The sequence below is a fragment of the Jaculus jaculus genome, chromosome 4 (genome assembly GCF_020740685.1).
Source record: "Jaculus jaculus isolate mJacJac1 chromosome 4, mJacJac1.mat.Y.cur, whole genome shotgun sequence".
In the NCBI taxonomy this organism is placed as follows: domain Eukaryota; kingdom Metazoa; phylum Chordata; class Mammalia; order Rodentia; family Dipodidae; genus Jaculus; species Jaculus jaculus.
The window spans coordinates 136279467-136303823 of record NC_059105.1 but is presented as its reverse complement, the minus strand read 5'-3'; the positions used below and the strand labels follow the sequence as shown (position 1 = coordinate 136303823).

The 24357-nt window shown below is 39.8% G+C and overlaps 1 protein-coding gene across 7 annotated transcripts in view; it reads left to right on the top strand.

Annotated features, from left to right (window-relative positions):
• Positions 1-24357, top strand: part of Robo1 (roundabout guidance receptor 1) — a 1243546-nt gene that overhangs the window by 1197596 nt on the left and 21593 nt on the right. For all 7 annotated transcript variants that reach the window (XM_045148277.1, XM_045148273.1, XM_045148276.1 and 4 more), the window contains 4 exons: positions 1188-1295; positions 3835-3979; positions 7356-7604; positions 21938-22344. In XM_045148277.1, coding sequence (XP_045004212.1) covers positions 1188-1295; positions 3835-3979; positions 7356-7604; positions 21938-22344 — 909 coding nt within the window. The remainder of the gene's footprint in view (positions 1-1187; positions 1296-3834; positions 3980-7355; positions 7605-21937; positions 22345-24357) is intronic.

Below are 24357 nucleotides of genomic sequence, written 5' to 3'. Positions count from 1 at the left end.
TGATTGACATGACAACCCAATCTAATGGCATTTACTGAGATTCCTGCCTACATTGAGGTTAAAGACTGCTGATGATGAACAGGACAGTGTTTAAAATTACCATGGGTGCTCACACTGTTGTCATGTCATCTTGCTATAGAATAGGCTCTCATGTTGGTCCTTGGACAGCTCTGAAAGCCTTTTATACAAATAGTTCAGAACTGGTTTATTTATACTGCTTGTAAGAAAATGTGATGTGCCAAAATATAATAAAGATCCTGGAACGTAAGGAGTCTAACAGATTTTACTGACTGCATCCCAGTAGCAAATTTATCATTTGGATTTTCACCTCTGCCTCAGTTAGTATTTCTGGGGCAGATTACAATATTTTATTTCTTATCATGGGATGTAGTTTTACTATATAAAATCTTGCTGACAAGTTTCAGGATTTTTTTTACTGTATAAATATAGTTACATATGTAGTTAATCTTCTAAGTATGTGGCCATTTGAAAGTCGGCTGCAAAGCATGTAACATTTCAGTGCACTTAAGGAGACTGAAATTCTAAGAGAGGGCTGGGGACATGCATCAGTGCTTACCGTGTAAGCATGAAGACCTGAAAGATATGTGTATAATTGCAGCAAGTGCACGAGGGATTTGAACTAAACCTAGGTCCTAATGAATGTAGAATTTACACTGTACTGCCTAACTATACACCCAGTCTTTATCTTAATATTTAATATTTAGTACATATAAACATGCAAATATGTATACATAAGTATGTGGTTGTCCATTTGCACTATAAACACTTTTTAAAAATTTTGTGACAATCTGGGCTGGAGAGATGGCTTAGTGGTTAAGTGCTTGCCTGTGAAGCCTAAAGACCCCAGTTCAAGGCTCGATTCCCCAGGACCCACATTAGCCAGATGCGCAAGGGGGCACATGCATCTGGAGTTCGCTTGCAATGGCTGGAAGCCCTGCCACACCCATTCTTTCTCTCTCTCCCTCTTTCTCTCTCTGTTGCTCTCAAATAAATAAAATATAAAAATAAATATTCTGACAATCTGAATAAAAAGAAGAGAAATCGAGGCAAATATATGATCCAGTTGGTTTCTTCAGTTACTCAGAAATATGACAAAACAAAACAATGTGAAATACCTCACAAGGGGAAAATAAACATTTAATTATTTTTCCATCTGCAATGTCTAGATTATCGAGCAAATGACACAATTCCTCCAACTATCCCATACAACCAACCCTATGAGCAGAACACGGGAGGATCTTACAACAGTTCAGACCGGGGCAGTAGTACATCTGGTAAGTAAGAGGGACTCAGTGAGACCTCACCCTGCCTTTTAGAAAGATGACCCATTCTGAGATGTTCAAGTGAGCACTGTGGGCTGATGGGTGTAGGTGATGTTTCTCTTTTCATGTTATTTGAATCCCACACATGGTTCTGGTCTGCAGTTTAAGGCACTGTCCCCTCAGTTTACCTTCCTCCTTCTATTTGGTATCAGATACTATGTATCCCATTTCTTGTGTTGTTACCATGATTAAGTAAAGTGAAAATTCAGTAGTCTTTCAAGTCAGTTAAACCTTTACCCCCACCTTGGTCACCGAAAGCATCATACATTGTCCACATAGTTAATCTGCTAAATGTGTTACCCCGTGGCATTTAGTGCATTTAAGCTGAACGAAAACCCAAGAGACAATGAGCTGGAGGGTAGCTACAGCAGGAACCTGTCTCAGTTCTCAGACCTCCAAGACCTCTCAGTTCTCACTGGAAGCCTCATAAAGCATCCTGGCAGCTCAGCTTGTCCTGCCTCACAAGCTGGGCTGAGGCTTCCCTGTGGTCGCGGTGCTGTTGCAGCTGTTGACCAGCTGTTTTCCTGATAGCGGATGCAGATGGAAGCTTGCTGGTACTTAGGCCCTGCTTTCGTAATTAAAGTCAGTTCATTATTAGAACAAACATGTGGCAAGTCACCGAGATGAGAACAGGAAGATTGAATCTTGAGTGGAGTATGTTTCTCCAGGACAGGGACAGCATGGTGCCTCCCGGCAACTGCGTTAGAGCCGCTGCTGGGGTCTTAGAGCCAAATGTCCCTGCCCTCCTCTGTAGTCAGCATGGCATTGCATTCCACCGTCTTACCTGAAGCAAGATGGCCTGGGACTTCCTGTCTTGTGTTGAAATGTTTCTTACATGAATCAAAGGAGCTTAGAAATGTCCCATCGCCTTTTGGAGCTTTCTCATATTTTACGAGATGTAGTTTTAAAAAAATAAAGTATTTTAATGACTTTTTGTCTTGTTTAAAGTAACTGAGCTCCAAGAACAAAATTTTTAGTATCTATTTTGGGAAGAAAATATAAGATATTTAATTGTTTGACAATGATTTGCCATTGCTTCTTTAAATTTTTAGTACCATATAGAGAAAACCATGTATTAATGGGGGAAAAACATTCTAGGCTACTAATTTTTGTTGACCATGTCTCTCCCTCATCTTGGATACCTAGATCTTGTTATTATGCTGTTTATCTTTTGTTGTTATATGGATATTTGGTGAAAATATAATATAGATTTGAAATTCAAGGATAGGAAGAGAGAGAAATTAGCAAGTAAATAACCTGTGGGGAGATGTGTGATGTTAATCATTTCAGGGCTAATGCTGTTGTTATAGGAAATGCATATCAGGGAATCAAGAGGAAGGAGACACTGGTGAATCTTAACTCAACCACACATGCACAGCCATCCCAATAGGAGAAAACTGAGTAGCAGAAGAGATACTTATAAACACAAGAACAGGCTTCACGCTCCCCGTTTATTAGCAGCCTGCTCTTTAGCCCACACTTGGTGCAGTAACTGCAGCCCAAGAACATCTGGAATAACAAACACTTCCATTTGACTGAAAACTCTCAAGAGGCCTAGAAAAAAATAAGGCTCAGTGAATAAGCTAGGACCTGTTTCATCTACCATGTGACTTGTCTCAGAGTGTATTATAAAGAAAGAGCAGTGATATTTAAGGATCATATGAGAGAAATAATCGCAGGCTTATTTTGGGTTACTATATACATGAATCTGAAATACATTATGCTGAAAGGGAGAATTTTATTACAACATATCTTTTAACCCAAAAGTGGTAAAAATGAAATATGTAACATTACCAATGTTTTAAGAATATGCTAATTCTAGAATCAAAATACTGTAGAACATGAATAATTAGGGTATTTCAAACTCCTAAGAATGTTCAGGCACATCATTTTAAATATAAGCCATAGCTTTATGGAAAGAGTGGCTTAGAACGTTTGTGTCCTTTCAACGGTAACATGTTTTTCTGCTTCTTTTGTCATTAATTATATTACTTCTCCTAGCAATTATTTTCATCTCTACCTACCTTTATGAAGGAAATGACTAATTTCCTTGTGCCTAAAACATTTCACTGGACAAGTACAAATTATATATATTCAGTGATTTAATGCAACAGCAGAGCTCTAATAGATTGTATCTGTATCATATTGTATTTTAGGTTTCAGCAATTAAATAATAAAAGAGCACTCCGGAAAATATGTCTACAGCTCATTTGTTTCAGATGATAATCCATAATGCAATTAATTGCTGTAGGAAGATCACTATTCATGATATGACTTGTAAAGTTCATCTGTGGTTATATTGCTTTCTTTGCTATGTATGTTGCAGTTAAACTTGGAAATTCTTGGCTTTTTTGCACAAAGTTCTGCTTAAAATTAATGATGAAAAGTGCTTATCATAGCCATAATAGTACAAACAATAAACTTCTGATTGAATAATAGGAAAAAAATTAAGAGCCCAAAACAAAAGGTTTCTATTTTACTTCTTTTCTAGGAAGTCAAGGGCACAAGAAAGGGGCACGGACACCCAAGGTACCAAAACAGGGCGGCATGAACTGGGCAGACTTGCTCCCTCCGCCCCCAGCACATCCTCCCCCCCACAGCAACAGTGAGGAGTACAGTGTGTCTGTCGATGAAAGGTAAGGGAGCTTCGATGTAAGTCCTGCACTGTGACTGGTTCCACCACCAACCTGAGTCTCTCAATAAAGCAGTGTGGGTGAGGAGTATGGAGAAGCCCTCCTCTAGTCCTGGGCAGATGGCTCAGAGAATAAGGTGTTGGCTTTGTAATTATGATGACCTGAGCTCAGACTCCAGTACCCACAAAAGTCAGTATATACCTATAATCCCAGCACTGGGGAGGTAGAGACTTGTGGGTCCTCAGGGCCAGCTGGCTAGCCAAGCTCACTAAATTGGAAAGCTTTGGGCTTTTTTAGTGAATAAGAATTACATGTACACTATATCATTTCTGAGAATATTCACTTCCCAAAGATATAAGGAACATATCAGGCTCACTTGTGCTTAGGAGCAGTAGACGGCACTTTAGCTCTTGTATTGGATACCACTGTAAACAGAAAATCATTAATATTAAGCAAAAACAAAGTGAAAAAGCATAGTACTAACTACACTGTTGAAAGCATGCTTAGCTACAATATGAACGTCAACACACACACACACACACACACACACACACACACACACACACAGAGAGAGAGAGAGAGAGAGAGAGAGAGAGAGAGAGAGAGAGGGAGAGAGGGAGAGAGAGAGAGAGAGAGAGAGAGAGAGAGAGGGAGAGAGGGAGGGAGGGAGGGAGGGAGGGAGGGAAAGAAATAGGATGTCATGTTGTTTCACCTCAGTTGGAATGTACGTCAGGTGGCTCAAACTGCTGGCCACTTTGTGTAGACGTAGACATGACAAAGTGTCACAAATACTTACTTTGTTTCTACTGATAAAGTTTACTAAGTCAGTAACTTTGCAAGAATAGAATCTGCTGAATTTGCAAGAAAGTCATTTTCCTAGCTATGCTAACAATACTTACACTTAATTCACAAAAAGAACAGGACTAACATGAACTGAGTTGACATGAAAGAAAAAAGAAAAAGAAACAGCACAGGAGACACAACAATGCCACAAAGAGAGAGACACATATGAAGTGGGAAGCATGAAGATTTCCTGATTTTCTGGTGGTGGTTCTTGACCTTGACACATGAGAAGGTTCTAAAGAGAGCCGGGTTTTAGGCACGTTAGGACCACACAGAGTTGTGGACTCCTGGAGAGTTAACAGGAAACACATGGTACGGAGGGAGAGGAAGCTGCAAAGGCAGATGAGAGCCAGCTCGCACAGATACTTGGCGTCTTGGCACTTTTATTGTCAAAGAAATTAGAGTCGTGTATTACTTAGGAGCAAATGAATGCTCTGGGAGTGATATACAACTGGTTCTGAAATTTGGGGGGCAATGTGAAGGACCTGAGAAAAGGAATGACCAGAAGCCAAGTGGTGAATTAAGGCATTATTACAGTAACACGTACAATGGATAAGAAGCAGGAATGGACAAGATAGAGATGCATGGGCGGTGGGGGGGGTGGGGATAATTGGATGATGAAAGACGAGAGAGGAAGGTCTAGTTTGGTTGAGTGAGCAAATGGCAATTTGATGAAAAGGAAAGCGGCCACAACAACAGAGTAAGATACTAGGAAAGAAAGTAAGGGAGACACAAAGCAACTACTTTATTTGCACGTCAACCCTTCTGATGAAGGTAAGCTAGCCATTCTGTCGAGATTATGAATAACAAGAGTAAGGAGGGGTGAGAAACCTGTGCTTAATGATACACACATGCAATGCCAAAATTTGGGAAGCTAGCCCGGACTACATAGCAAGCCTCCTTCCCTCTTAAAAAAAGGAAGGACATAAAGGGTGGAGAAAGGAAGGGAGGAGGATACTTAATAGGTTGATATTGTATATATGTAATTACAATGATTGTAATGGGGAGGTAATATGATGGAGAATGGAATTTCAAATGGGAAAGTGTGGGGGTGGGGAGGGAGGGAATTACCATGGGATATATTTTATAATCATGGAAAATGTTAATAAAAAAAAATAAAAATAAAATAAAATAACCTACAGTAAAATTAAAAAAAAAAAAAAAAGGAAGGAAACCCAGTACTCGGGAGGCAGAGGTAGGAGGATCGTTGTGAGTTTGAGGCATGCCTGAGACTGCATAGTGAATTTCAGGTCAGCCTGAGCTACAGTGAGACCCTACCTCAAAAAACAGGGGGAAGCCAGGCGTGGTGGCACACGCCTTTAATCCCAGCACTCAGGAGGCAGAGGTAGGAGGATTGCCATGAGTTCAAGGCCACCCTGAGATGACAGAGATAATTCCAGGTCAGCCTGGACCACAGTGAGACCCTACCTCGAAAAACCAAAAAAAAAAAACAAAAAAAAACAACAGGGGGAGCTGGAGAGATGGCTTAGTGGTTAAACACTTGCCTGTGAAGCCTAAGGACCCCCGTTCAAGGCTCAATTCCCCAGGACCCACGTTAGCCAGATGCACAAGGGGGCGCATACGTCTGGAGTTCCTTTGCAGTGGCTGGAAGCCCTAGTGCGCCCATTCTCTCTCTATCTATCTCTCTATCTGCCTCTTTCTCTCTCTGTCACTCTCAAATAAATAAATAAAAATGAATAAAAATTTAATAAAGGAAGGAAGGAAGGAGGAAAAGAGGAAGGAAGGAAGGGAGGAAGGGAGGGACTGAAATACAGAATTTATATAATGTACATCACTTTCATTCTTATCCAGAAACATATCCTGGAAGGGGGAAAACATTAATTTTCCACACATGTCTTGCTGCCCACACAGCTATAGTAAGGAGTGGATGTCATTCAACAGTAAAAAGAGAGGATTTTCACTCACCAGGCTAAATACAAACCAACCAGGTCATTTTGAGCTCAGCTAAGTTACAATTTCAGAGGAAAAGTTTATGATGCTAAACCAACTACGCTGAATTCCAACCCATCTCCCTTTGCAAGAATTTAGAGAGTAATCTTTCTCTGAGACTAATCTTTCCTGCCATCTGCAATGCCACTTTTGAGCCCATGTCTAGAGAACAGTTTGAATGACATGGACCATGCATACCACGTGCAACTGAGGTGTACTAAGTTAAACTGCTGAGTGAATTTCTTTATTGCATGACTTCTCAGTTCCTCAACTATTCTAATATATGCTATAATCTGTTTATAAACTTTTAAAAACAATTCTTTCTGTATGTTTTTAAGATAAGGGCTCCCTCTAGTCCAGGCTAACCTGGAACTCACTATGTAGTCTGTGGGTGGCCTCAAACTTCTGGTGATACATCAACGTTTGCCTCCCGAGTGCTGGGTTTAAAGGAATGTGCCACCACCACACCTGGCTTCAGAAATTATTTTTTAATATGACCCAAAACCTTCCAATTTGTAGTGATTCAAAGCTGACATTCTCCTTAAAATACAAATAGTTTACTATGTGGTCTGATAATCTGTTTTAGCTATGACCAGGAAATGCCATGCCCTGTTCCCCCTGCGAGGATGTATTTGCAACAGGATGAGCTAGAAGAGGAAGATGATGAGAGAGGCCCCACACCTCCTGTGCGGGGGGCAGCTTCTTCTCCAGCTGCTGTTTCCTACAGCCATCAGTCCACTGCCACTCTGACCCCGTCCCCACAGGAAGAGCTCCAGCCCATGTTACAGGACTGCCCAGAGGAAATTGGCCACATGCAGCACCCACCCGACAGAAGGTATGTGTCACCATCTGTCTTGTTGACCCATAATAATTTCTGTTCCTTGGTGGCAGTTATTGAATGCTACTCCATAAAGTAATTTTAAGTACATATGCATTTTCTTGGGCTGCTTTCCACTAAGCCCCAATAATGGACATAACAAGTAATATTGTTAACTATCACATTAGATGAATTGATTCCTGTGAACTCAGAACCATAAACTAGTGTCCATTAACATTCACCCACTTATGGTAATTATGTTATAAGGACATGACTTGCTGATATTCTCATAACATTGTTATTGATGGGGTATGTTTTGGTACTCTAGGTTTCCTATGTATGGACAAGTCACTTCTTTGCTCTGTAGAAAAATGGATTTTCCCCTGTCATTTTAAATTAAATCCATTAATAATTCAATCCCTCTCAGTTATAACCTCAAATACTTTTATTTTTGTGTAGAGATTTAATAAATACTTTTGTCCAGGTTACTAAAGTCTGTGGTGTGTGTGTGTGTGTGTGTGTGTGTGTGTGTGTGTCTACTTGAACTTTTTTTAGCTAAATAAACATCACTAGCCTATGTATTTTCATTATATACAATGACAATGCTTGTTATTTCTACCACATATGAACGATTACTGCATCATGTTCGTGCTACTCCCATTGTTGCTGATTTTGCTTGTACTATTTTATTGCCCTTGACATACTATATTGCACATCTATTGCTTTCCTGATTCCTAGTATCTTTTGAAAATGAGTACATTATTTGCCTCAGAAGATTTTCCTTCAATATTCTCAAATTAAAAAACTCTGCTGAATGTTGTATGAATTTTACTCTGTAGATTAAAACACAATTTACAATGCTCACTGACTAGTCTATCTTAGGAAGTTATTACTAAATTTAAATCTCATGCTGCCTATAAAGAAGGTAGTAATTAAACCTTCTTTTGTGTGATTGGGGGTGTATGTGTGGAGAATTGGGCTGGTATATACTTAAAATTAATAGTATTAACCCTTGGAACTGTATGATGATTGAGAACAGATAAAGCGCCTCTTTTTCCTATTAAGTTCACAGACCATCTCTGGTACTTTTATTAAAAGCAAATGAGAGACTAATAAAGACTATTAAATCCTAAAATACCTCACCATTCTTTCATCCTCTAAAATTACCTAAATTACCTCAATAAACATTCCCATTTTAGTTTTAGCATTGTCATTGATGCCACTTTCACATTCCTGAGTGGTCTGTAGTCTTTGTTGGTGGTGGTGTTTTTTGTTTTGTTTTGTTTTGGTTTTGTTTGTTTTCTGACAGAACAATCCAGTAAATGGCCTAGGCTGGCCTCAAACCTCAAATTTGTATCAGTGCTCCTGCATCAGCCTCCCTGAGCAGATATGCCCCAGAGCTTGTGCTCTGCCTAGCCTCTTCTCTTCCCTAAATAATCCCTTTCGCCTTCATTTTAAGCAAAAATCTGTTGTATTTTTTTTAATTTATTAGTTTTCAGCAAATAGAGGCAGTTTGGCACCATTGTTTAGGCTCATCCATGACCTATCGCCTCCCAATGGCCCCTCCTTGTCGATGTAAATGGTTCGTGTATTGTGGAGTTAGCCCACAGTTCTTGGTTCGATAAATGTCTCTGCATATCATAACACAACATGTGACTCTGACATTCTTTCCTACCCCTCTTCTGCAAAATTTCCCTGAGCCATGTAGGGTTCATTTTTGTTCCTGTTGCTGTATTTTTTTATGAATCCTGATCTTGCAGTCTTGTTCTCATCTTTGATGTCTTCAATGTTAATTCCTGGCCATAAAACTCCCCTTCCTCCATGTTTGCTCATTATTTCATGGTTCATTACTTAGGTTTAACTGTTCCCAACTTCTTCTCATCCACACCTCAGCCTTTTGTATTCTGGCTCTGACCATTTTAGTTCCTCAGTCTGCTGAATGCAGCCTCTTAAGTATGAAATCAAAAGGAATCCAACCTACATCACATTTAAGGTTTCTAGAACAATGGTATTTTATGAACTGTTATGAGAATCAACTGAGATAATGTGTGTTAAGTGTCTGAAGCCAGCTAAGTATTTAATCAGTGATAACTCTGATATCTGTCAGACCCATGTCCCCAGCCCAGAGCTTTTTCCTTTGTCAGGACATTTCACTTGGCCATGGAGATCCTTGTGCCCTCAGATCGCAGGGATGAACTCCCAGACCAGGCACAGTTATGGAGTAAGAGATATTTATTGAAGTTTACAGATCCAGGGGAAGTTTCACAATGGCAGAAGAATTGGCACTCCTTCACAGGCCTGAGCAGAGAGAGAAGCCTATACCATCAACAGTGCAGACAAGCACACTTGAGGAACTCCAGGCTAAGCTCAAGTACTTTGCACAAATTTAGACTGGAATTCCAAATCCGCCCCCACACCTTAGGGCTGGAAGCTAGGATTCACGCACAGGGACACCTCCTAGCCAGGTGGCTACAGATCTAAGTTACAAACTTTAATAAAATCCTGAATATATTGGGGGCTATCCATTCAAACTACCACATGCACAAATACAAATTCACATTATCTCTACAACAAACCTTTCAAACTTGTTACTTATTCCTAGTGGTTGTCTTATGCAGAATCATCATAACTCAACCAGTGTGTGGTACACAGAGTATCTAAGGGCATAGTCAATACTCAGAAAGCAGCAAATACCTCTGTAATTTTGGAATCCGCCTAGTTATCCTGATTCCCTTGTTTTATATGATTCAACTAAATTATTTACTAAGGTCTTTTAATGCTAATTTTATTCCTACAGCTGCCTGTGTAAGGCTTTAGTCCTTACCCAAGAAAAATTCCCATAACCTTGACATGATGAAATGAGGAAAAGATGATTCTCATTCATAGTCCTTCCATTTCTTCCTCTTTCTCTCCCTTCCTTCCTCCCCCCTTTATATATATATAAATATGGCACATTGAGGAGGGTATTTCTCAGTATCCACAGTTCCTCACAATATTTTTAATTTAAGCAACATTTTTTTATTAGATGTGGACATATTTTGTATGTAAACAACAGAAGTTGGTACCACCCTTTCCCTCCTCCCTGGCCCTTTTCTGCAGAGGTGGCCTTCCTCAATGGGGATGCAGATCAACCCCATGGGGATTGTGGGTCATGCATCTATGGAGGTGGGCAGGCAATGTCTCTATGAAAAATGCCCCGACTTGTGGCTCTAACAATCTTTCCACCCCCTCTTCTGCAAAATTCCCTAGAGCCATGCTGGGAGCATTTTAAGTCTACTTCAGTGATGGGCACTGAGGTGCCTCTGGATCTCTGGTTTAGTAGGTGTTGATTGTCCTCTATATTTATCTCTATCACCTTGTGTTGATACCAGGTTCACTAAGCAACCAGTATTCTTGCTCATTTCCCCAATTCCTCTGTGTTTTCAGCTGGGGCTGGGGTGGAGTGCACTGGTCATTTACATCCTCAGATCCCACTCCAATCTGAAAAATAGGAGCAGATTCTCCAATGAAGAATAAAGTCAGCAGCAGTTAAATGGGATAGCCATTACTGATTTAGAGAGAATTAAAAGGGTATGGTTCTTCTTATAGTCTAAGGTTAGTGGGAGCTTGACAGTAGAAACCAGAATCATTATCTGGGTATGATTCTGACTTGTTTCCTAGTTTCAGATATGGTTTCCTTTCCATTGAGTGGATATGTTAGCCGATCGAAGAGCAGTTGGTTATTCTCCAAGACACATCATAGTTAAAACTCTTAACAATGAAAACAAAGAGACTGTTAAAAGAAGCAAGAGAGAAACAATTCACAACATAGAAAGGAAATCCCATTGGAATTACATCAGATTTCTCAATGGAAACCCTGAAAGCCAGAAGGCCTGAAATGGAATACTTCAAAGTCTGAAAAGTATGGCTTCCAACCCAAGCTAATACACCCAGCAATTCCTCTGTGGTTTTAGGAGGTGCTGGGGTAGAATATGCTAGGTCATAAAATCCAGTTCCCATCTGAAAAAGAGAAGCAGAGTCTCCAATGGAGAGTGAAGTCCATTATTAATTTAGAGAGAATTAAAAGGATTTAGACACTTGTATAGATTAAGGTGAGTGGGAACTTGACAATGGAAGGCAAAATCATTATCTGGACATCTGACTTGTTTCCCAGTTCCAGATATGGTTTCCTTTCCACTGAGCACATCTGTTAGCCAGTTACCCCACCATGGCTGTCTGCCACTATTGTACTTTTGTGAGCATTACATCAGGTTGTTTGCTTCTGAATCACTTAGACTTTGAGTTGCTCAGACAGATGTTGGCCACTTTCCCCTAGGAGCTCATGTAGTGCCTTCCAGCACTAGATGGAATAATTATCTGGGGACTTCTCTCCTCTGGATTCCAACCAGGTGTCTCCATGGTCTGTGCCGACAGCGTATGGTGTCTTCAGCAGTAGGTTCTTACCATTAACCTCTGATGGGTAATCAAGTGCTCCAACAGATGTCTGTCTTGTTTGTTTTGGGAGTATCTCTTATCAACAGTTCATTGTGGATGTAGACCACATCCTGGTACAGGGAATTACAGGTTAGCACCAATGGACAAGAAAAAAGATAAAGAAAAAAAAAAAAAAAGCCAGAGAAGTAAGAGAAATAGGAGAAATTTGAGGTTCAATTTTGTCTCACCCTCTCCAGGGCAGTTCAATTCAGGTGTCCCCCGTAAGGTCCTCTTGAGGGTTCCACCTTTTAATCTGACTTCCAGGATGTAGGACACTATGGGACCAGTTCAGTTTGAGTTCAGTTGTGCGTCCCTCCCACCCTTTCCCATCCCACAAGCCATGCCCTCCCTGTTGCCCAAGCCTCAAGATGCTATTCAGTTATAGTAGGTTGTTTTTCATTATCATTCAATTCTAGTAATTTGACAATTTTTTTTATTTCTTCCATGATGCATTCATTGTTTAAAAGTGTGTTGTTTAGCTGGGTGTGGTGGCACACACCTTTAATCCCAGCACTCGGGAAGCAGGGGTAGGAGGATTGCTGTGAGTTCAAGGCCACCCTCAGATTACAGAGTAAATTCCATCTCAGCCTGGGCTAGAGTGAAACCCTACCTTGAAAAAAGTGTTTTGTTTAGTCTCCAGGAGCTGGTAGAGTTCTTGATGTGTCTCTTGTTGTTAATTTCTAGCTTTAAAGTATGATCTGACATGATGCAGGAAGTTACTTCAAGTTTCCTGACTTTATGAAGGCATGCTTTATGGCCTAATATATGGTCAGTTTTGGAGAAGGTTCCATGGGCTTCTGAGAAGAATGTGTGTTCTATAGAGTTAGGGAGAATAGTTCTGTAGATATCTGTTAGATCTAGTTGATCTATGGTGTTGTTGAACTCTATTATTTCGCTGTTGATTTTCTGCTTGGATGATCTGTCTATTGATGATAGTGGAGTATTGAAGTCTCTGACTATGATGGTGTAGGTGTTTATTTCTGTTTCATTGTTGAGTAGATTTTGTTTTATAAACTGTGCTGCCTCTGTGTTTGGTGCATATATGTTTAGGATTGTGATGTGCTCATGTTGGATCATTCCCTTGATGATGTAAGAAGTGGCCTTCTTTGTCTTTTTGATTACTTTTGGTTTGAAGTCTATTTTATCAGATATCAGTATAATGCAACTGCTTGTCTTTTTATTTCTATTTGCTTGGAATATCATTTCCCAACCTTTCACCCTGAGAAGGTGTGTATCTTTAGTGGTGAGGTGGGTTTCTTGAAGATAGAAGATAAAAGGGTCCAGTTTTTTTGATCCATCCTGATAACCTGTGTCTTTTGATGGATGAGTTAAGACCATTAATATTTAAGATTATTACTTTGAGGTTTGAGTTAATCCCTGCCATGATGAAGTTTTTTATGGGATTTGGTGTTTTCTTGTATTATGTACTCTGTTGAGCATACTATATTTTGGTTATTGTGATCTTTTGTTGGCTCTTGAGATGGGTTGTTTGACTGTTCTGTTTGGGGTGTTCCCTCAAGTATTGTCTATAGGTTTGGCTTTGTGTTCATATAATCATAGACTTGATGTATTTCATGGAGGTTTTCTTTCACCATCTATTATAAGAGATACCTTTGCTGGGTATATTAGCTTGGGTTGCAAGCCATAGCTTTCAGACTTTGAAGTGTTCCATTCCAGGCCCTTCTGGCTTTTCTATGTTGTGAATTGTTTCTGTCTTGCTGCTTTTAACACTCTCTTTGTTTTAGTTGTTAAGAGTTTTAACTATGATATGTCTTGGAGAGTTTCTTCTTTGGTCATGTCTGGTGTTCTGTGGGCTTCTTGTATCTGGATGGGCCTCTCTTTTGAGAGATTTGGAAAATTTTCATCAATATGTTCTCTATGCCTCTGGCCTGGATTTCCTCTCCTTTTGGTATAACCATGATCTGGATATTTGGTCATTTTAGGGTATCCCACAGTTACCTTGTATTCTGTTTGATTTTGTGAACTTAGCGAAGCTTTTAGACTCCTGATCAATTTCTTCTGTCTTATCTTTCAGATCAGAGGTTCTGTCTTCCACATTAGTAACTCCATTGGTGTGGGGTTGTAGAGAGGTTTTTATAATTTCCTTTTGATTTTTGTTTTCTGTTGTGTCCATTTTGCATTGTGTCCATCTCCTTTTTAAGGTATGATTTCAATTTGTGTTCTGATTTTCTTGATGCTTCCTGTGGTTCATACTTGCATTTGATCAAGACTTCATTAAGCTTAGTCAACCAGTTTTTGAGATCTTCCATTTCTTGGCTTACCTTCAATTTATTCATATCTCTTTGGAGAGTTCTAATGTTTTCTTCAATCAAGTTAAGCCTAATGTCAATAGCTGAATGCACTAAGAAATGATTCTGTTCAATTTCATTGATACAATTGTTAGTTCTTTGATAGTTTGCTTCTAGTTTAGCAACTTTTTTGATCAGGGTCTCATTGGTTGCTGTGTTTATATTTTGGGAATGAATTTCTGTTGATTTATCTATGATTTCACTGGTGGCTTCCACAGTAAGAGTAGGCAACCTTGGTGGAGATATCTCAGTTTTCTGACTTTCATTGGCTTCCTTGCTTTGTTGTCTACCCATTTTAGGAAAACTCTTTATTTTATTGTGGAGGAAGCAAGTTTTTGTCCTTTGTCCCATTCACCATCAGACTCAGAGATGTTTGTTCCCAGTGGCCAGTCAGGATACCAGAGCAAAAGGCCTGATTTCTCTGGTCACACAGGGGCCAGGTCTCCCCAAGCAAGGCACAGTGAGACCTACCAGGACCTGGGCACTGGGAGGAGCAAGGGAACAGGGACACTCTCCAGCACACAGACCAGTGCAGGGAACCCAGACCAGGGAGTTGGGAGGAGCCCACATACAGGGGTCTGGCCTACTCACTCCAGACCACTGTGCCTGCCCTTACACTGTCCACACAAGGAACTCAGACTGGGGAGGTGGAAGTCTCCGACAATCTTTTCCCTTTTACTGTCCTATTCCTCACTTTCCATGCATGCACCTTCTTTTCTGCTTGACCACTTTGAAATTCTATGAATTTATCTTAAAGCTACCAGCATCTTTGTCTTGTACCCTCTGTAATCCGACTGCCTGGCAAGCGTGCCTCATCTTTGCAGGTCCTGCTTCTCCCATTTGCAAGGCTCTCCTCTATTAGCCTGGGGGGGAAAACCCACCTAGGTAGCCTTCTTTATTCACTTTGCACAGCTCTGCCAGTGTCTGTTACCACACTTGAGTTCTCAGGTTGCTTTAGCAGTAATGCCTGTTTCTGTGTTTAAATTCTAAACTCTTTGAGGACAGAACTCATGCCTTTGAATTTCACAGAGGTTTCTCCAATATTGGATGAGAGAAATCTGATTTGGCAGAATTTGGAAATGATTCCTTCCTATTGTTTGCGGGGGTAAATACTTGCAGGAAGTTGAAGCACACACATATAACTGAGAAATGAGGTTCGTTCCTGTGCTTACAATCAATTATACTCTACTCAACTTTTTCAGAGTTCTTATTTTCAGTCCATGAAGGAATTATGAATTTTATTTCCAGGAGCATTGTTAAAAATAAAACTGAATACCAACCAAAAGTCAATTAAAAGCCATTAAAAAATGAAAATCTCAGTGCTTTTTAATGATAAGTATATATTCCATATGTATTCTATAATCATTTTAAAAAAATAAATTTTTGGCAACATAGAAAATGCAAATATGCCAGTAATCTATGTATTTAGAAAGTCATGTTAAGAGGTCAATAAACAATTCTTGAAGCTTCAGTTCTGCGCATCCTTACATTGCTTTGAATTTGACATTTGATGTTATTATTTTCCAAGCTACATCTTACACTACAGCATATTTTTCTGGGTCAAGAATCTTTAACCCAGGATTTGTTTTAAATGTGTCTTATAATTTGTTTAACCAATTCCCTAATCTTGGCATTTGCAATGTGTCTAGCTTTTTTTGTTTTTTACAACATCCAGGGTTGGATTTTCATTTTTAGTTAAATCGTGATTGAAGCCTCCTGTCTTCCTTTTACTGACTCCCATGTCAGTGAGCCAAACTGATGCCTTCTGTATCTTATCATGATACCACTTCCTTAACATTGCTCTCAGTACAGATAGATAGCTATTTCTGCAGATTGCAGTTAGAGCTCCAGGCTCATATATCCAAATATTCTTTTCTACAGGTTTTTACTGCTTAAATATCACTTTGAGTGATACACATATCTCCAGCCTTAAATGCACTTTCCTTGTTCAGACAGCCATTTCCTCTTGCCTACGTTATCATAATGATCTACTAAGTGTCCCTGTTGTCTATCGCTTTGCCCCTTCCTTCAGCCTAAGCTCCTGCTGCAGGCCAGGCAGAGGCATTTTCCTAACATGCAGTGCTGTGCTTGAGCCAAGCCTCTCCACTGCTTAAAATCTCTCAGTGGCTCCCTATTTTCCTTAAAATCAAGGCAAGCTTTCTTAGTGTAACAACCAATGGCTTTTGTGATCTGACTTTTTTCTTCATCCTTCCCTTGTCAGGACTCCCCATCACTTTCTGCTATGTCTTCACGGCTTATTCTTCTTCCTGGAATGGGCTCAATTTTTGCTATACCTCAAGATTTTCAATGTTGTCTCTTTCTCCTAGAACATCTTTTCCCTCTCTTTCTGGATCTAATGCCTATGCATCCTTGAGATTTCAAAATAATCATCAGGGGCTGAAGAGATGACTTAGCAGTTAAGCCCTTGCCTGTGATGCCTAAGGACCCCGGTTCGAGGCTCAATTCCCCAGGACCTACGTTAGCCAGATGCACAATGGAGCGCACACGTCTGGAGTTCGTTTGCAGTGGCTGGAAGCCCTGGCGCACCTATTGTCTGTCTCTCTCTATCTGCCTCTTTCTCTCTCTTTCCCTCTCTCTCTCTCTCTCTCTCTCTCTCTCTCTCTTTCTCTCTCTCTCTCTCTCTCTGTCACTTTCAAAATAAATAAATAAATAAAAATTTAAAAAGGTAATCATCAGATCCCATCCCCTGATATTTCACCTATGGACCAGGAGAGAAATCTGCATGGTTCCATAGCACCATATACAAACTCTGTCATGGGGCTGTCTTAGTACTGCACTTTCATTGCATGTAGTATGCATGGCTTGTTGACTCCAAGTTGGGACCACTAGATCTGTTTTATCCATCTGAATTCACAGTATAGTGAATTGCTGGTATGTTGACTTGAAAGTGAAATGTCTCCTATAGCCTCATGTGTTTTGAATAGTTGCTCCCCAGCGGGTGGCCTTTTGAGAGGTAGAGCTTTGCTGGAGGAAGGCTTGAAGCTTAATAGCACAGCTCCTCTTTATCAGAGAATAGTTCCCTCTCTGCTGTTCACTCCCAGCTGCAGAAGCAAGATTTGGCATCTGGCCTCTGCTCTGCCATGCTTTCTCAAGGCGAAACTTTCCTCTCAAAAGTATAAGCCTGAAATAAAACTTTTCCTCCCATAATATGTTTCTGGTTGGATGTTCATCCCAGCAATGAGATAGTAACTACAAAAACTGTTTAACAAGTTATTGTAAAGCATTTCTTGTTCATATTTTTATGAGTCAGGGATTACAAAAGGATTCAACTGGATAATTCATCTCCAGTCCACGTGACTTTAGCCAAGGTGTTGGGGCTGGAAAATCTCCTTTCAGATTAAATTCTTCACTCATATTCATAATGTGTTAGAGCTCATGGACCTCTGTATATCACCATGGAGAGCCTTATCCTCCCGGATCTTACGATAGGACCCAGGCTTCCTAGAAAAGTGGCATTTCTCACACGATATCTCTCTCCCCAGAATCAGGAAAAGGAAGATGTTAGACACAAAACTAGGGTATACTCTTAACTTCAGCTTCATTATAACCGTCAAAGCAGTTATATGGTCTATCCAGATCTAGGAGTATAGAGTTCAACCTCTATGATTTAGAAGAGTAGCAAGCCCTAAGTTCAAAAGATCACATGGAGTAGAAGATACTGTTTTGGGCATTTTGCAAAATACAGCTGTTCATAATTAGGTACACAGTTAACTTGTATTCAGCATATATACCTTAAAATTCACTTCTTGCATATTATAAGGCATAAAACATTCCCTAAGGTCTTATTGTTAGTGATCTTTTTGGTATCAAACTCTAGCAGCCTTTATCATCATAAGCACACAGCTAGTGTTTAGAAATAAATAACTTTATTGCTTTTATGCTTATTTATTGGAGGCATATGTAGATACTATGATATATTAATAAATTTAATAATAAAAGTTGTTTAAGTAAGACTAGTATAAAAAGTTTGAATGAGCATTAAAGATTTTAATTACTATAAATATTGCAAATTTTCTACTATAATGAATTTCAAAGATACTCCATTTTAATCTACTTGGCAACCTAGATGATCAACATGGGAAGTATCTGTTCTTTACCTTAGATGATGAAAATGAAAATAATATAATTAAAATTTTAAATCTGCCATTGCAAGATGGTCAGGTAGTACTGTCCTCACTGTGGTCAATACTTAGCAGGTTATCTTAATACTTGGTAAGCATACCTTTAGCAATGAAAATAATTTTTACATACAGAACAGCAAACTTTCTGGTATTTTTAATCTAGATGAACTGGATATGGTATTGTTCTGAGATGACAAAAGAAAATTAAATATCTTGTCTTTTTACAAACTGAGCGGCACTTGGGAAGCAGAGGTAGGAGTATTGCCAAGAGCTTGAGGCTGCACTGAGATGACATAGTGAATTCCAGGACAGCCTAGGCTAGAGTGCAACCCTACCTTAAAAAAAAATTATTCTAAAAATTGAAACTGCACTAGTGCTAGAGAAACCCTCCAAGGAGTGTGTTTTCCTGTCTTGCCTTTGGCCTGGCAAGTAGTACTTAGTGACCTGCAAACAGCCCTTCTTTCATAAATTAATGAAATCACTCCCTTTCTCTGAACATATTTACGGAAGCATCATTTTTGCAGGGGCCGAGAGTGTCGTGAGCTGCAGTCATATTCTTGTATGTTATTTCCAAAGACACCGAAGCCCTCAGTGGGAAGAATCTAGAGGGTTGTGGTTCATTTGCGACAAGGCCTCACTTGAGTACAGCATCCTGAAATAGCTTTTTGTTTTCAAATAGAATATATTACATATTTCAAACTATACATGTTTATCACACATTCCCTGGGTTGGCCTTGTTTACAGATGGTTTGAATAAATTTTTCTGTCTGTTCTCAGACTTTGCACGGGCTGGTAGTGGTTACAAACCAGCCCTCATTTAACAGGAAGGTATTTTTGCTCTGCAGAATGTGAATCATCCGAGCACAACAATTCTGGCCTCTTTCACACTGCAGTTAGTCATTCTACATCAATTTACTGATGGTCAAAATAGTCTCCTTTGTGCTAAAAAGTCTCACATGTCTTTAAAAGAAAAAGAAATTTCTTGCTCTATTGTGGATTTACATGCTGACAAAGGCTATAAATTAACTTTTAAGTATGCTATTTTATTGCATTCCAAATTAAACAATGGCTTTCGTCTTCTGTGTATAACACAGTCCATACTGAAACAATTATCCATTTTAATCTCTTAAACAACTTCAGCTTTGGCACATTTTTTATATTTCGGCTGGTACCACACACAGGCATATTAAAAACCACCCAGGAATTAATACTACTGAATATTATAAAACTTTGTGTGTTTCTATATGCTAGCATGTAAAACTATAAACTTTATGTAATAGCATATATTTAACATGTACATTTTTCACTAGTAAACATGTTAGCTTTCCTTTCTTAGCATTTTAATGCATCTGTATATCCAATGTATCTCTCCTGCCTATATATAGTGTGTGTGCATTTGTATGTATGTATATGTGTGTATTACCATTCCTAGAAGAAAAGGCATGTCCTTAGAAATGAAATGTGGGTTTTAATTCTATATATATGTATATGTATCTATGTATGGGTGTGTATGTATGTATATATTACATATATATATATATATAAATACATATATATATTCTGTATATATTAATCAGAAAAGGTTTGTCAGCATTTGAATTTCAATATATGCATATGTAAAAATGATATGCAAGGTGGGCTTCAAAGTAAGAGCTTCAATGAGTTGATTATGTCATCTCAGTGGTCCTTTATTGTAAATCTTCATTAGTAAAATTAGTGCTATGTCTCAATTTATTGGGATGAAAAGCAGAAAATGCTTCAGAGAATTTCCATAGTACCCAATGAAGAGTGTTACGTGACCTTACTCTTCTTTAAAAAAAAAAAAATATAGGAAATAGCTTCACTGGATCCTACATGGCTTTCACCTCAGATAGAGTTTTGGCCAAATCCTATCTGGTTTTCTATTCTTGTTCTTAATTTCACACCCATTCTTGTTAATTAAAACCCTGTTCGTGCATTTCCAGACATCTTTGTAGAGGGAACCTGTGGTGGCCAAGGTGGTGTGGAGTAAGGGGCCACGCTCTGGTTGCAGCCTGCTTGGTCTTCCTGCTCTTTCCAGGTGCTAACAGAGGGAAAGGGCACAGCATCGACAAAAGCAAACTCAATGCGTGCTCTTCCCCGAAAGTAGCACTAGGGACAGTTTCAGCTCTCCCCTCCCCGTGAATATTGTCATGGTGAAAGAGGATTAGTAGTGTGCTGACACTAGCCTAGCTTGCTGATGAATACTTACTCCTGGACAGTGCCCCCAGAAACCTGCAGCTCCTGACTGATTTTGCCACAACTCCCTGCGGTGTTGAAGTCAGACCCTCTCTCCTCTAGCCCAAAGCTGCAGGGTTATTGGATCCTTCCTATAGTTACGCTCCAACAGTTGCATCCCAGCATAGTGTGTGTATGTATGTATGTATGTATATGTGTATATATATATATATATATATATATATATATATATATATATATATATATATGTGTATATATATATATATATATATATGTATATATATATATATATATATATATATATATATATATATATATACATCCTCTTTCTTTACAGAAGGTCAGAATTTGAGCATCCATTGTCAAAATCCTTCAACTTAAAGTCCAGCCCATTATGTCCTCTTCCTTCTCAGGCATAGTATACTCACTAGATGATGGGCTAGGGTGGTGTGGGTGGAAACACTTGTCTTCAGTAGTATTTTCCAAGTGGCTGCGGATGGTTAAAGCTCTTGCTTGTAACTCTGTGCAATCAGGCTGTGGCATACTTCCTAATATCTTAATTTTTGGTTTTTAACTAATTCCAGGAACTGGAAGAAACACCATTAAACATAAGAAGGAACAGGACAGACTCCACACCGGCCCACCCAGCTTAGCACCATTGTTGGTGACTAGAAATGCCATTCAACCTAAACAGATAGGTGAAGTAACAGTAAAACAGTGGTGCTGAGGAACAGTTAATAACCTCCGGTGGAACCACAAATGTTTAAGAAAAGCTGTTGTGGGGCTCATAGTCTTTTTAATAGAATAAAATCTGAAAGAAATGTTGTTGGGCTGAATACTTTTAATCCTTTGAAATTCTGCTGAATGCAGTCAAGATGAAAGACTCTGCTTAGAATAGCAGCAGGAGAAAGGCTAGAAGCCAATCTTTGTGGAGCAACCTTTCAGGATGGATGGCTGCTATCCTTGGTAATAATAAGCCATTAGAGACAGCAGAAACTCTTTAGAACAAATACACAGGCCATTGTGCCCCAAATAAGTGTGTGACTCTTCCAAACATAGACATGCTTTAATTTCTAGCTTTTGTTCTCCCCCTGAACAAATTAGCTCTGCAAGGTCAAGTCAATGTCCTGCTGAGCTTCCCGGTTAATCAATGTTCTCTTCTGCCTTAACGTGATGGGCTGAGCCACGCTGTTTCTTCGTGTCCCCACAGACGGCAGCCCGTGAGCCCGCCGCCGCCGCCGCGCCCCATCTCCCCGCCGCACACCTACGGCTACATTTCTGGCCCGCTCGTCTCGGACATGGACACGGACGCGCCCGAGGAGGAGGAGGACGAAGCCGACATGGAAGTAGCCAAAATGCAGACCAGAAGACTTTTGTTGCGCGGGCTCGAGCAGACCCCGGCCTCCAGCGTCGGGGACCTGGAGAGCTCTGTCACCGGGTCCATGATCAACGGCTGGGGCTCGGCCTCGGAGGAGGACAACATCTCCAGTGGCCGCTCCAGCGTGAGCTCCTCCGACGGCTCCTTCTTCACCGACGCCGACTTTGCGCAGGCCGTGGCCGCCGCAGCCGAGTATGCGGGCCTGAAGGTGGCCCGTCGCCAAATGCAGGATGCGGCAGGTGAGTGGGGCTGGGGCGGACGGGGAAATTGGAGGTGTCTGGGTGAGTCGCCCATTGTGTTCTGTGTCACATGTCCTGTGGAAAAACAGCTGCTGCTTTTTATTTATTTTTATTTTTTTAATCTTTATTTTTCTTTCTTTATTTGACAGAGAGAAAGAGAGAGATAGGTAATATGGGCGCACCAGGGCCTCTAGCCACTGCAGACTCCAGATGTGTGAGCCCCCTTGTGCAGCTGGCTAACGTGGGTCCTGGGGCATCGAACCTTGGTCCTTTGGCTTTTCAGGCAAAACTGCTAAGCCATTCCTTGAGCCCCAGCGGTTGCTTTTTTACTGCCTCATAAAACCAGAGTTTAAGAATATGAAGGATTACATATTTTTTCTTACTAAGATATCTGAAATCATTTATTTTAACTTTAATAACTCCTGTGTCAGGTGGGTGAAGGGAAGCTGGCTGGGATATTCTCATATTTATACCAAATACATCCATATTTGTGTGTGCATATAGGTGTAGATATATATAGATATATTTTACATGAATTGATGTGCTTTCTTTAAGGTATGAAAGCACTCAAATGAACTTTGTGCTACTGGCTGCATATTATGGATTGTTTTAATATAAAACTCTTTCCTATAATTTTATTTAAACTAGTAGTGCTGTAAAAGAAGGAGAAAAAATATCCAGCTAGAACACTCAAACCATTGGAAATGGGCTATTTCTCTTGAATCACCCTGTATTGGTTACTTTTGTGTAACTGATTATGTGTCCTCACAGAAACAACTGAAGGCAGAAGGTTTGATTTTGGCTCACTCAGTAGGTTACAGTCCACCACATGGAAGGCATGACAGGGGTCTCAGTGGATACATGAGGAAAGCACCACTAGAGGGCTTGTCCATCATATGGCTCAGTTCATAGCAGGACCTTCCTGCCGTGGCCCCTCACATTGCACAGAACAGGAAGCAAAAAATTCAACTGGCATTGACGTATAAAAGCTCACTCCTATTCACCTACTCATGCCAGCCAGGCCCCATATCATAAAAGTTGCCAGACACTCCTGCCACCCCCTCATAGCCAGACCACCAACCAAGGAGCCAGAGCTCAATACAAAAGCCTTGGGGGGTTTCAGATTGAAACCATAGCACCTCCTTTCTCTTCATATTAAATTAATGGAAAAGATGTAAAGATGTTTATAATATACATACTTTGTAAAGCAGTGATGTTCCACATTTTCAGTCAAATAATTGAAGAGTAAGTTAACCCAAATGCATTTTATATTTTGCCTATTTCCTGCCTTCATTGTCAGTAGCCTATTTTTAATGAATAGATAGATAGATTTTTATGTTTCAGTCCACTTTAGTTATTTCTTTCTGCCAACTCTGTTTAGAAAGTAAATAAGAAAGAAAATAGTTCAAATTCAAAACAAACATTATATCATCTTTATACAAAATGGATAAATGGACATATCTATTATACATGAGTGCCATATAGTTTTGTGTGTGTATGTGTCTTTATTTATCATATGCAACAAAATACAAGTAGGAAAGTAAAAGGTATGGTAAGCAAGAAGGAAATGTATTTCAGAAAAAAATAAAGACTATGACAGCTAGTCAATAATTGGTATGGTTTTATTTTTTTCGTAAGTTAATAAATGTTATGTTGGTCATTTCCCTTTCTGTCTTGAGATGTTGTAGTGATTATTATTATCAATAGAGACTGTATTCAGAAAAAAATTTATACCATAAAGTCATCTTCATATATTACTTATCAAGAATATATTGCAGGGGGGCTGGGGAAATGGCTTAGCAGTTAAGGCGTTTGGCTGTGAAGCCTAAGGACCCTGGTTCAATGCCCCAGGACCCACGTAAGCCAGATGCACAAGGGGGTTCAGGCATCTGGAGTTTGTTTGCAGGGGCTGGAGGCCCTGGCACACCCATTCTCTGCCAGTTCCTCTGTCTCTCTCTCAAATAAATAAATGTTTTTTTTTTAAAAAAAGAATATATTGCAGGGAAAAGATGC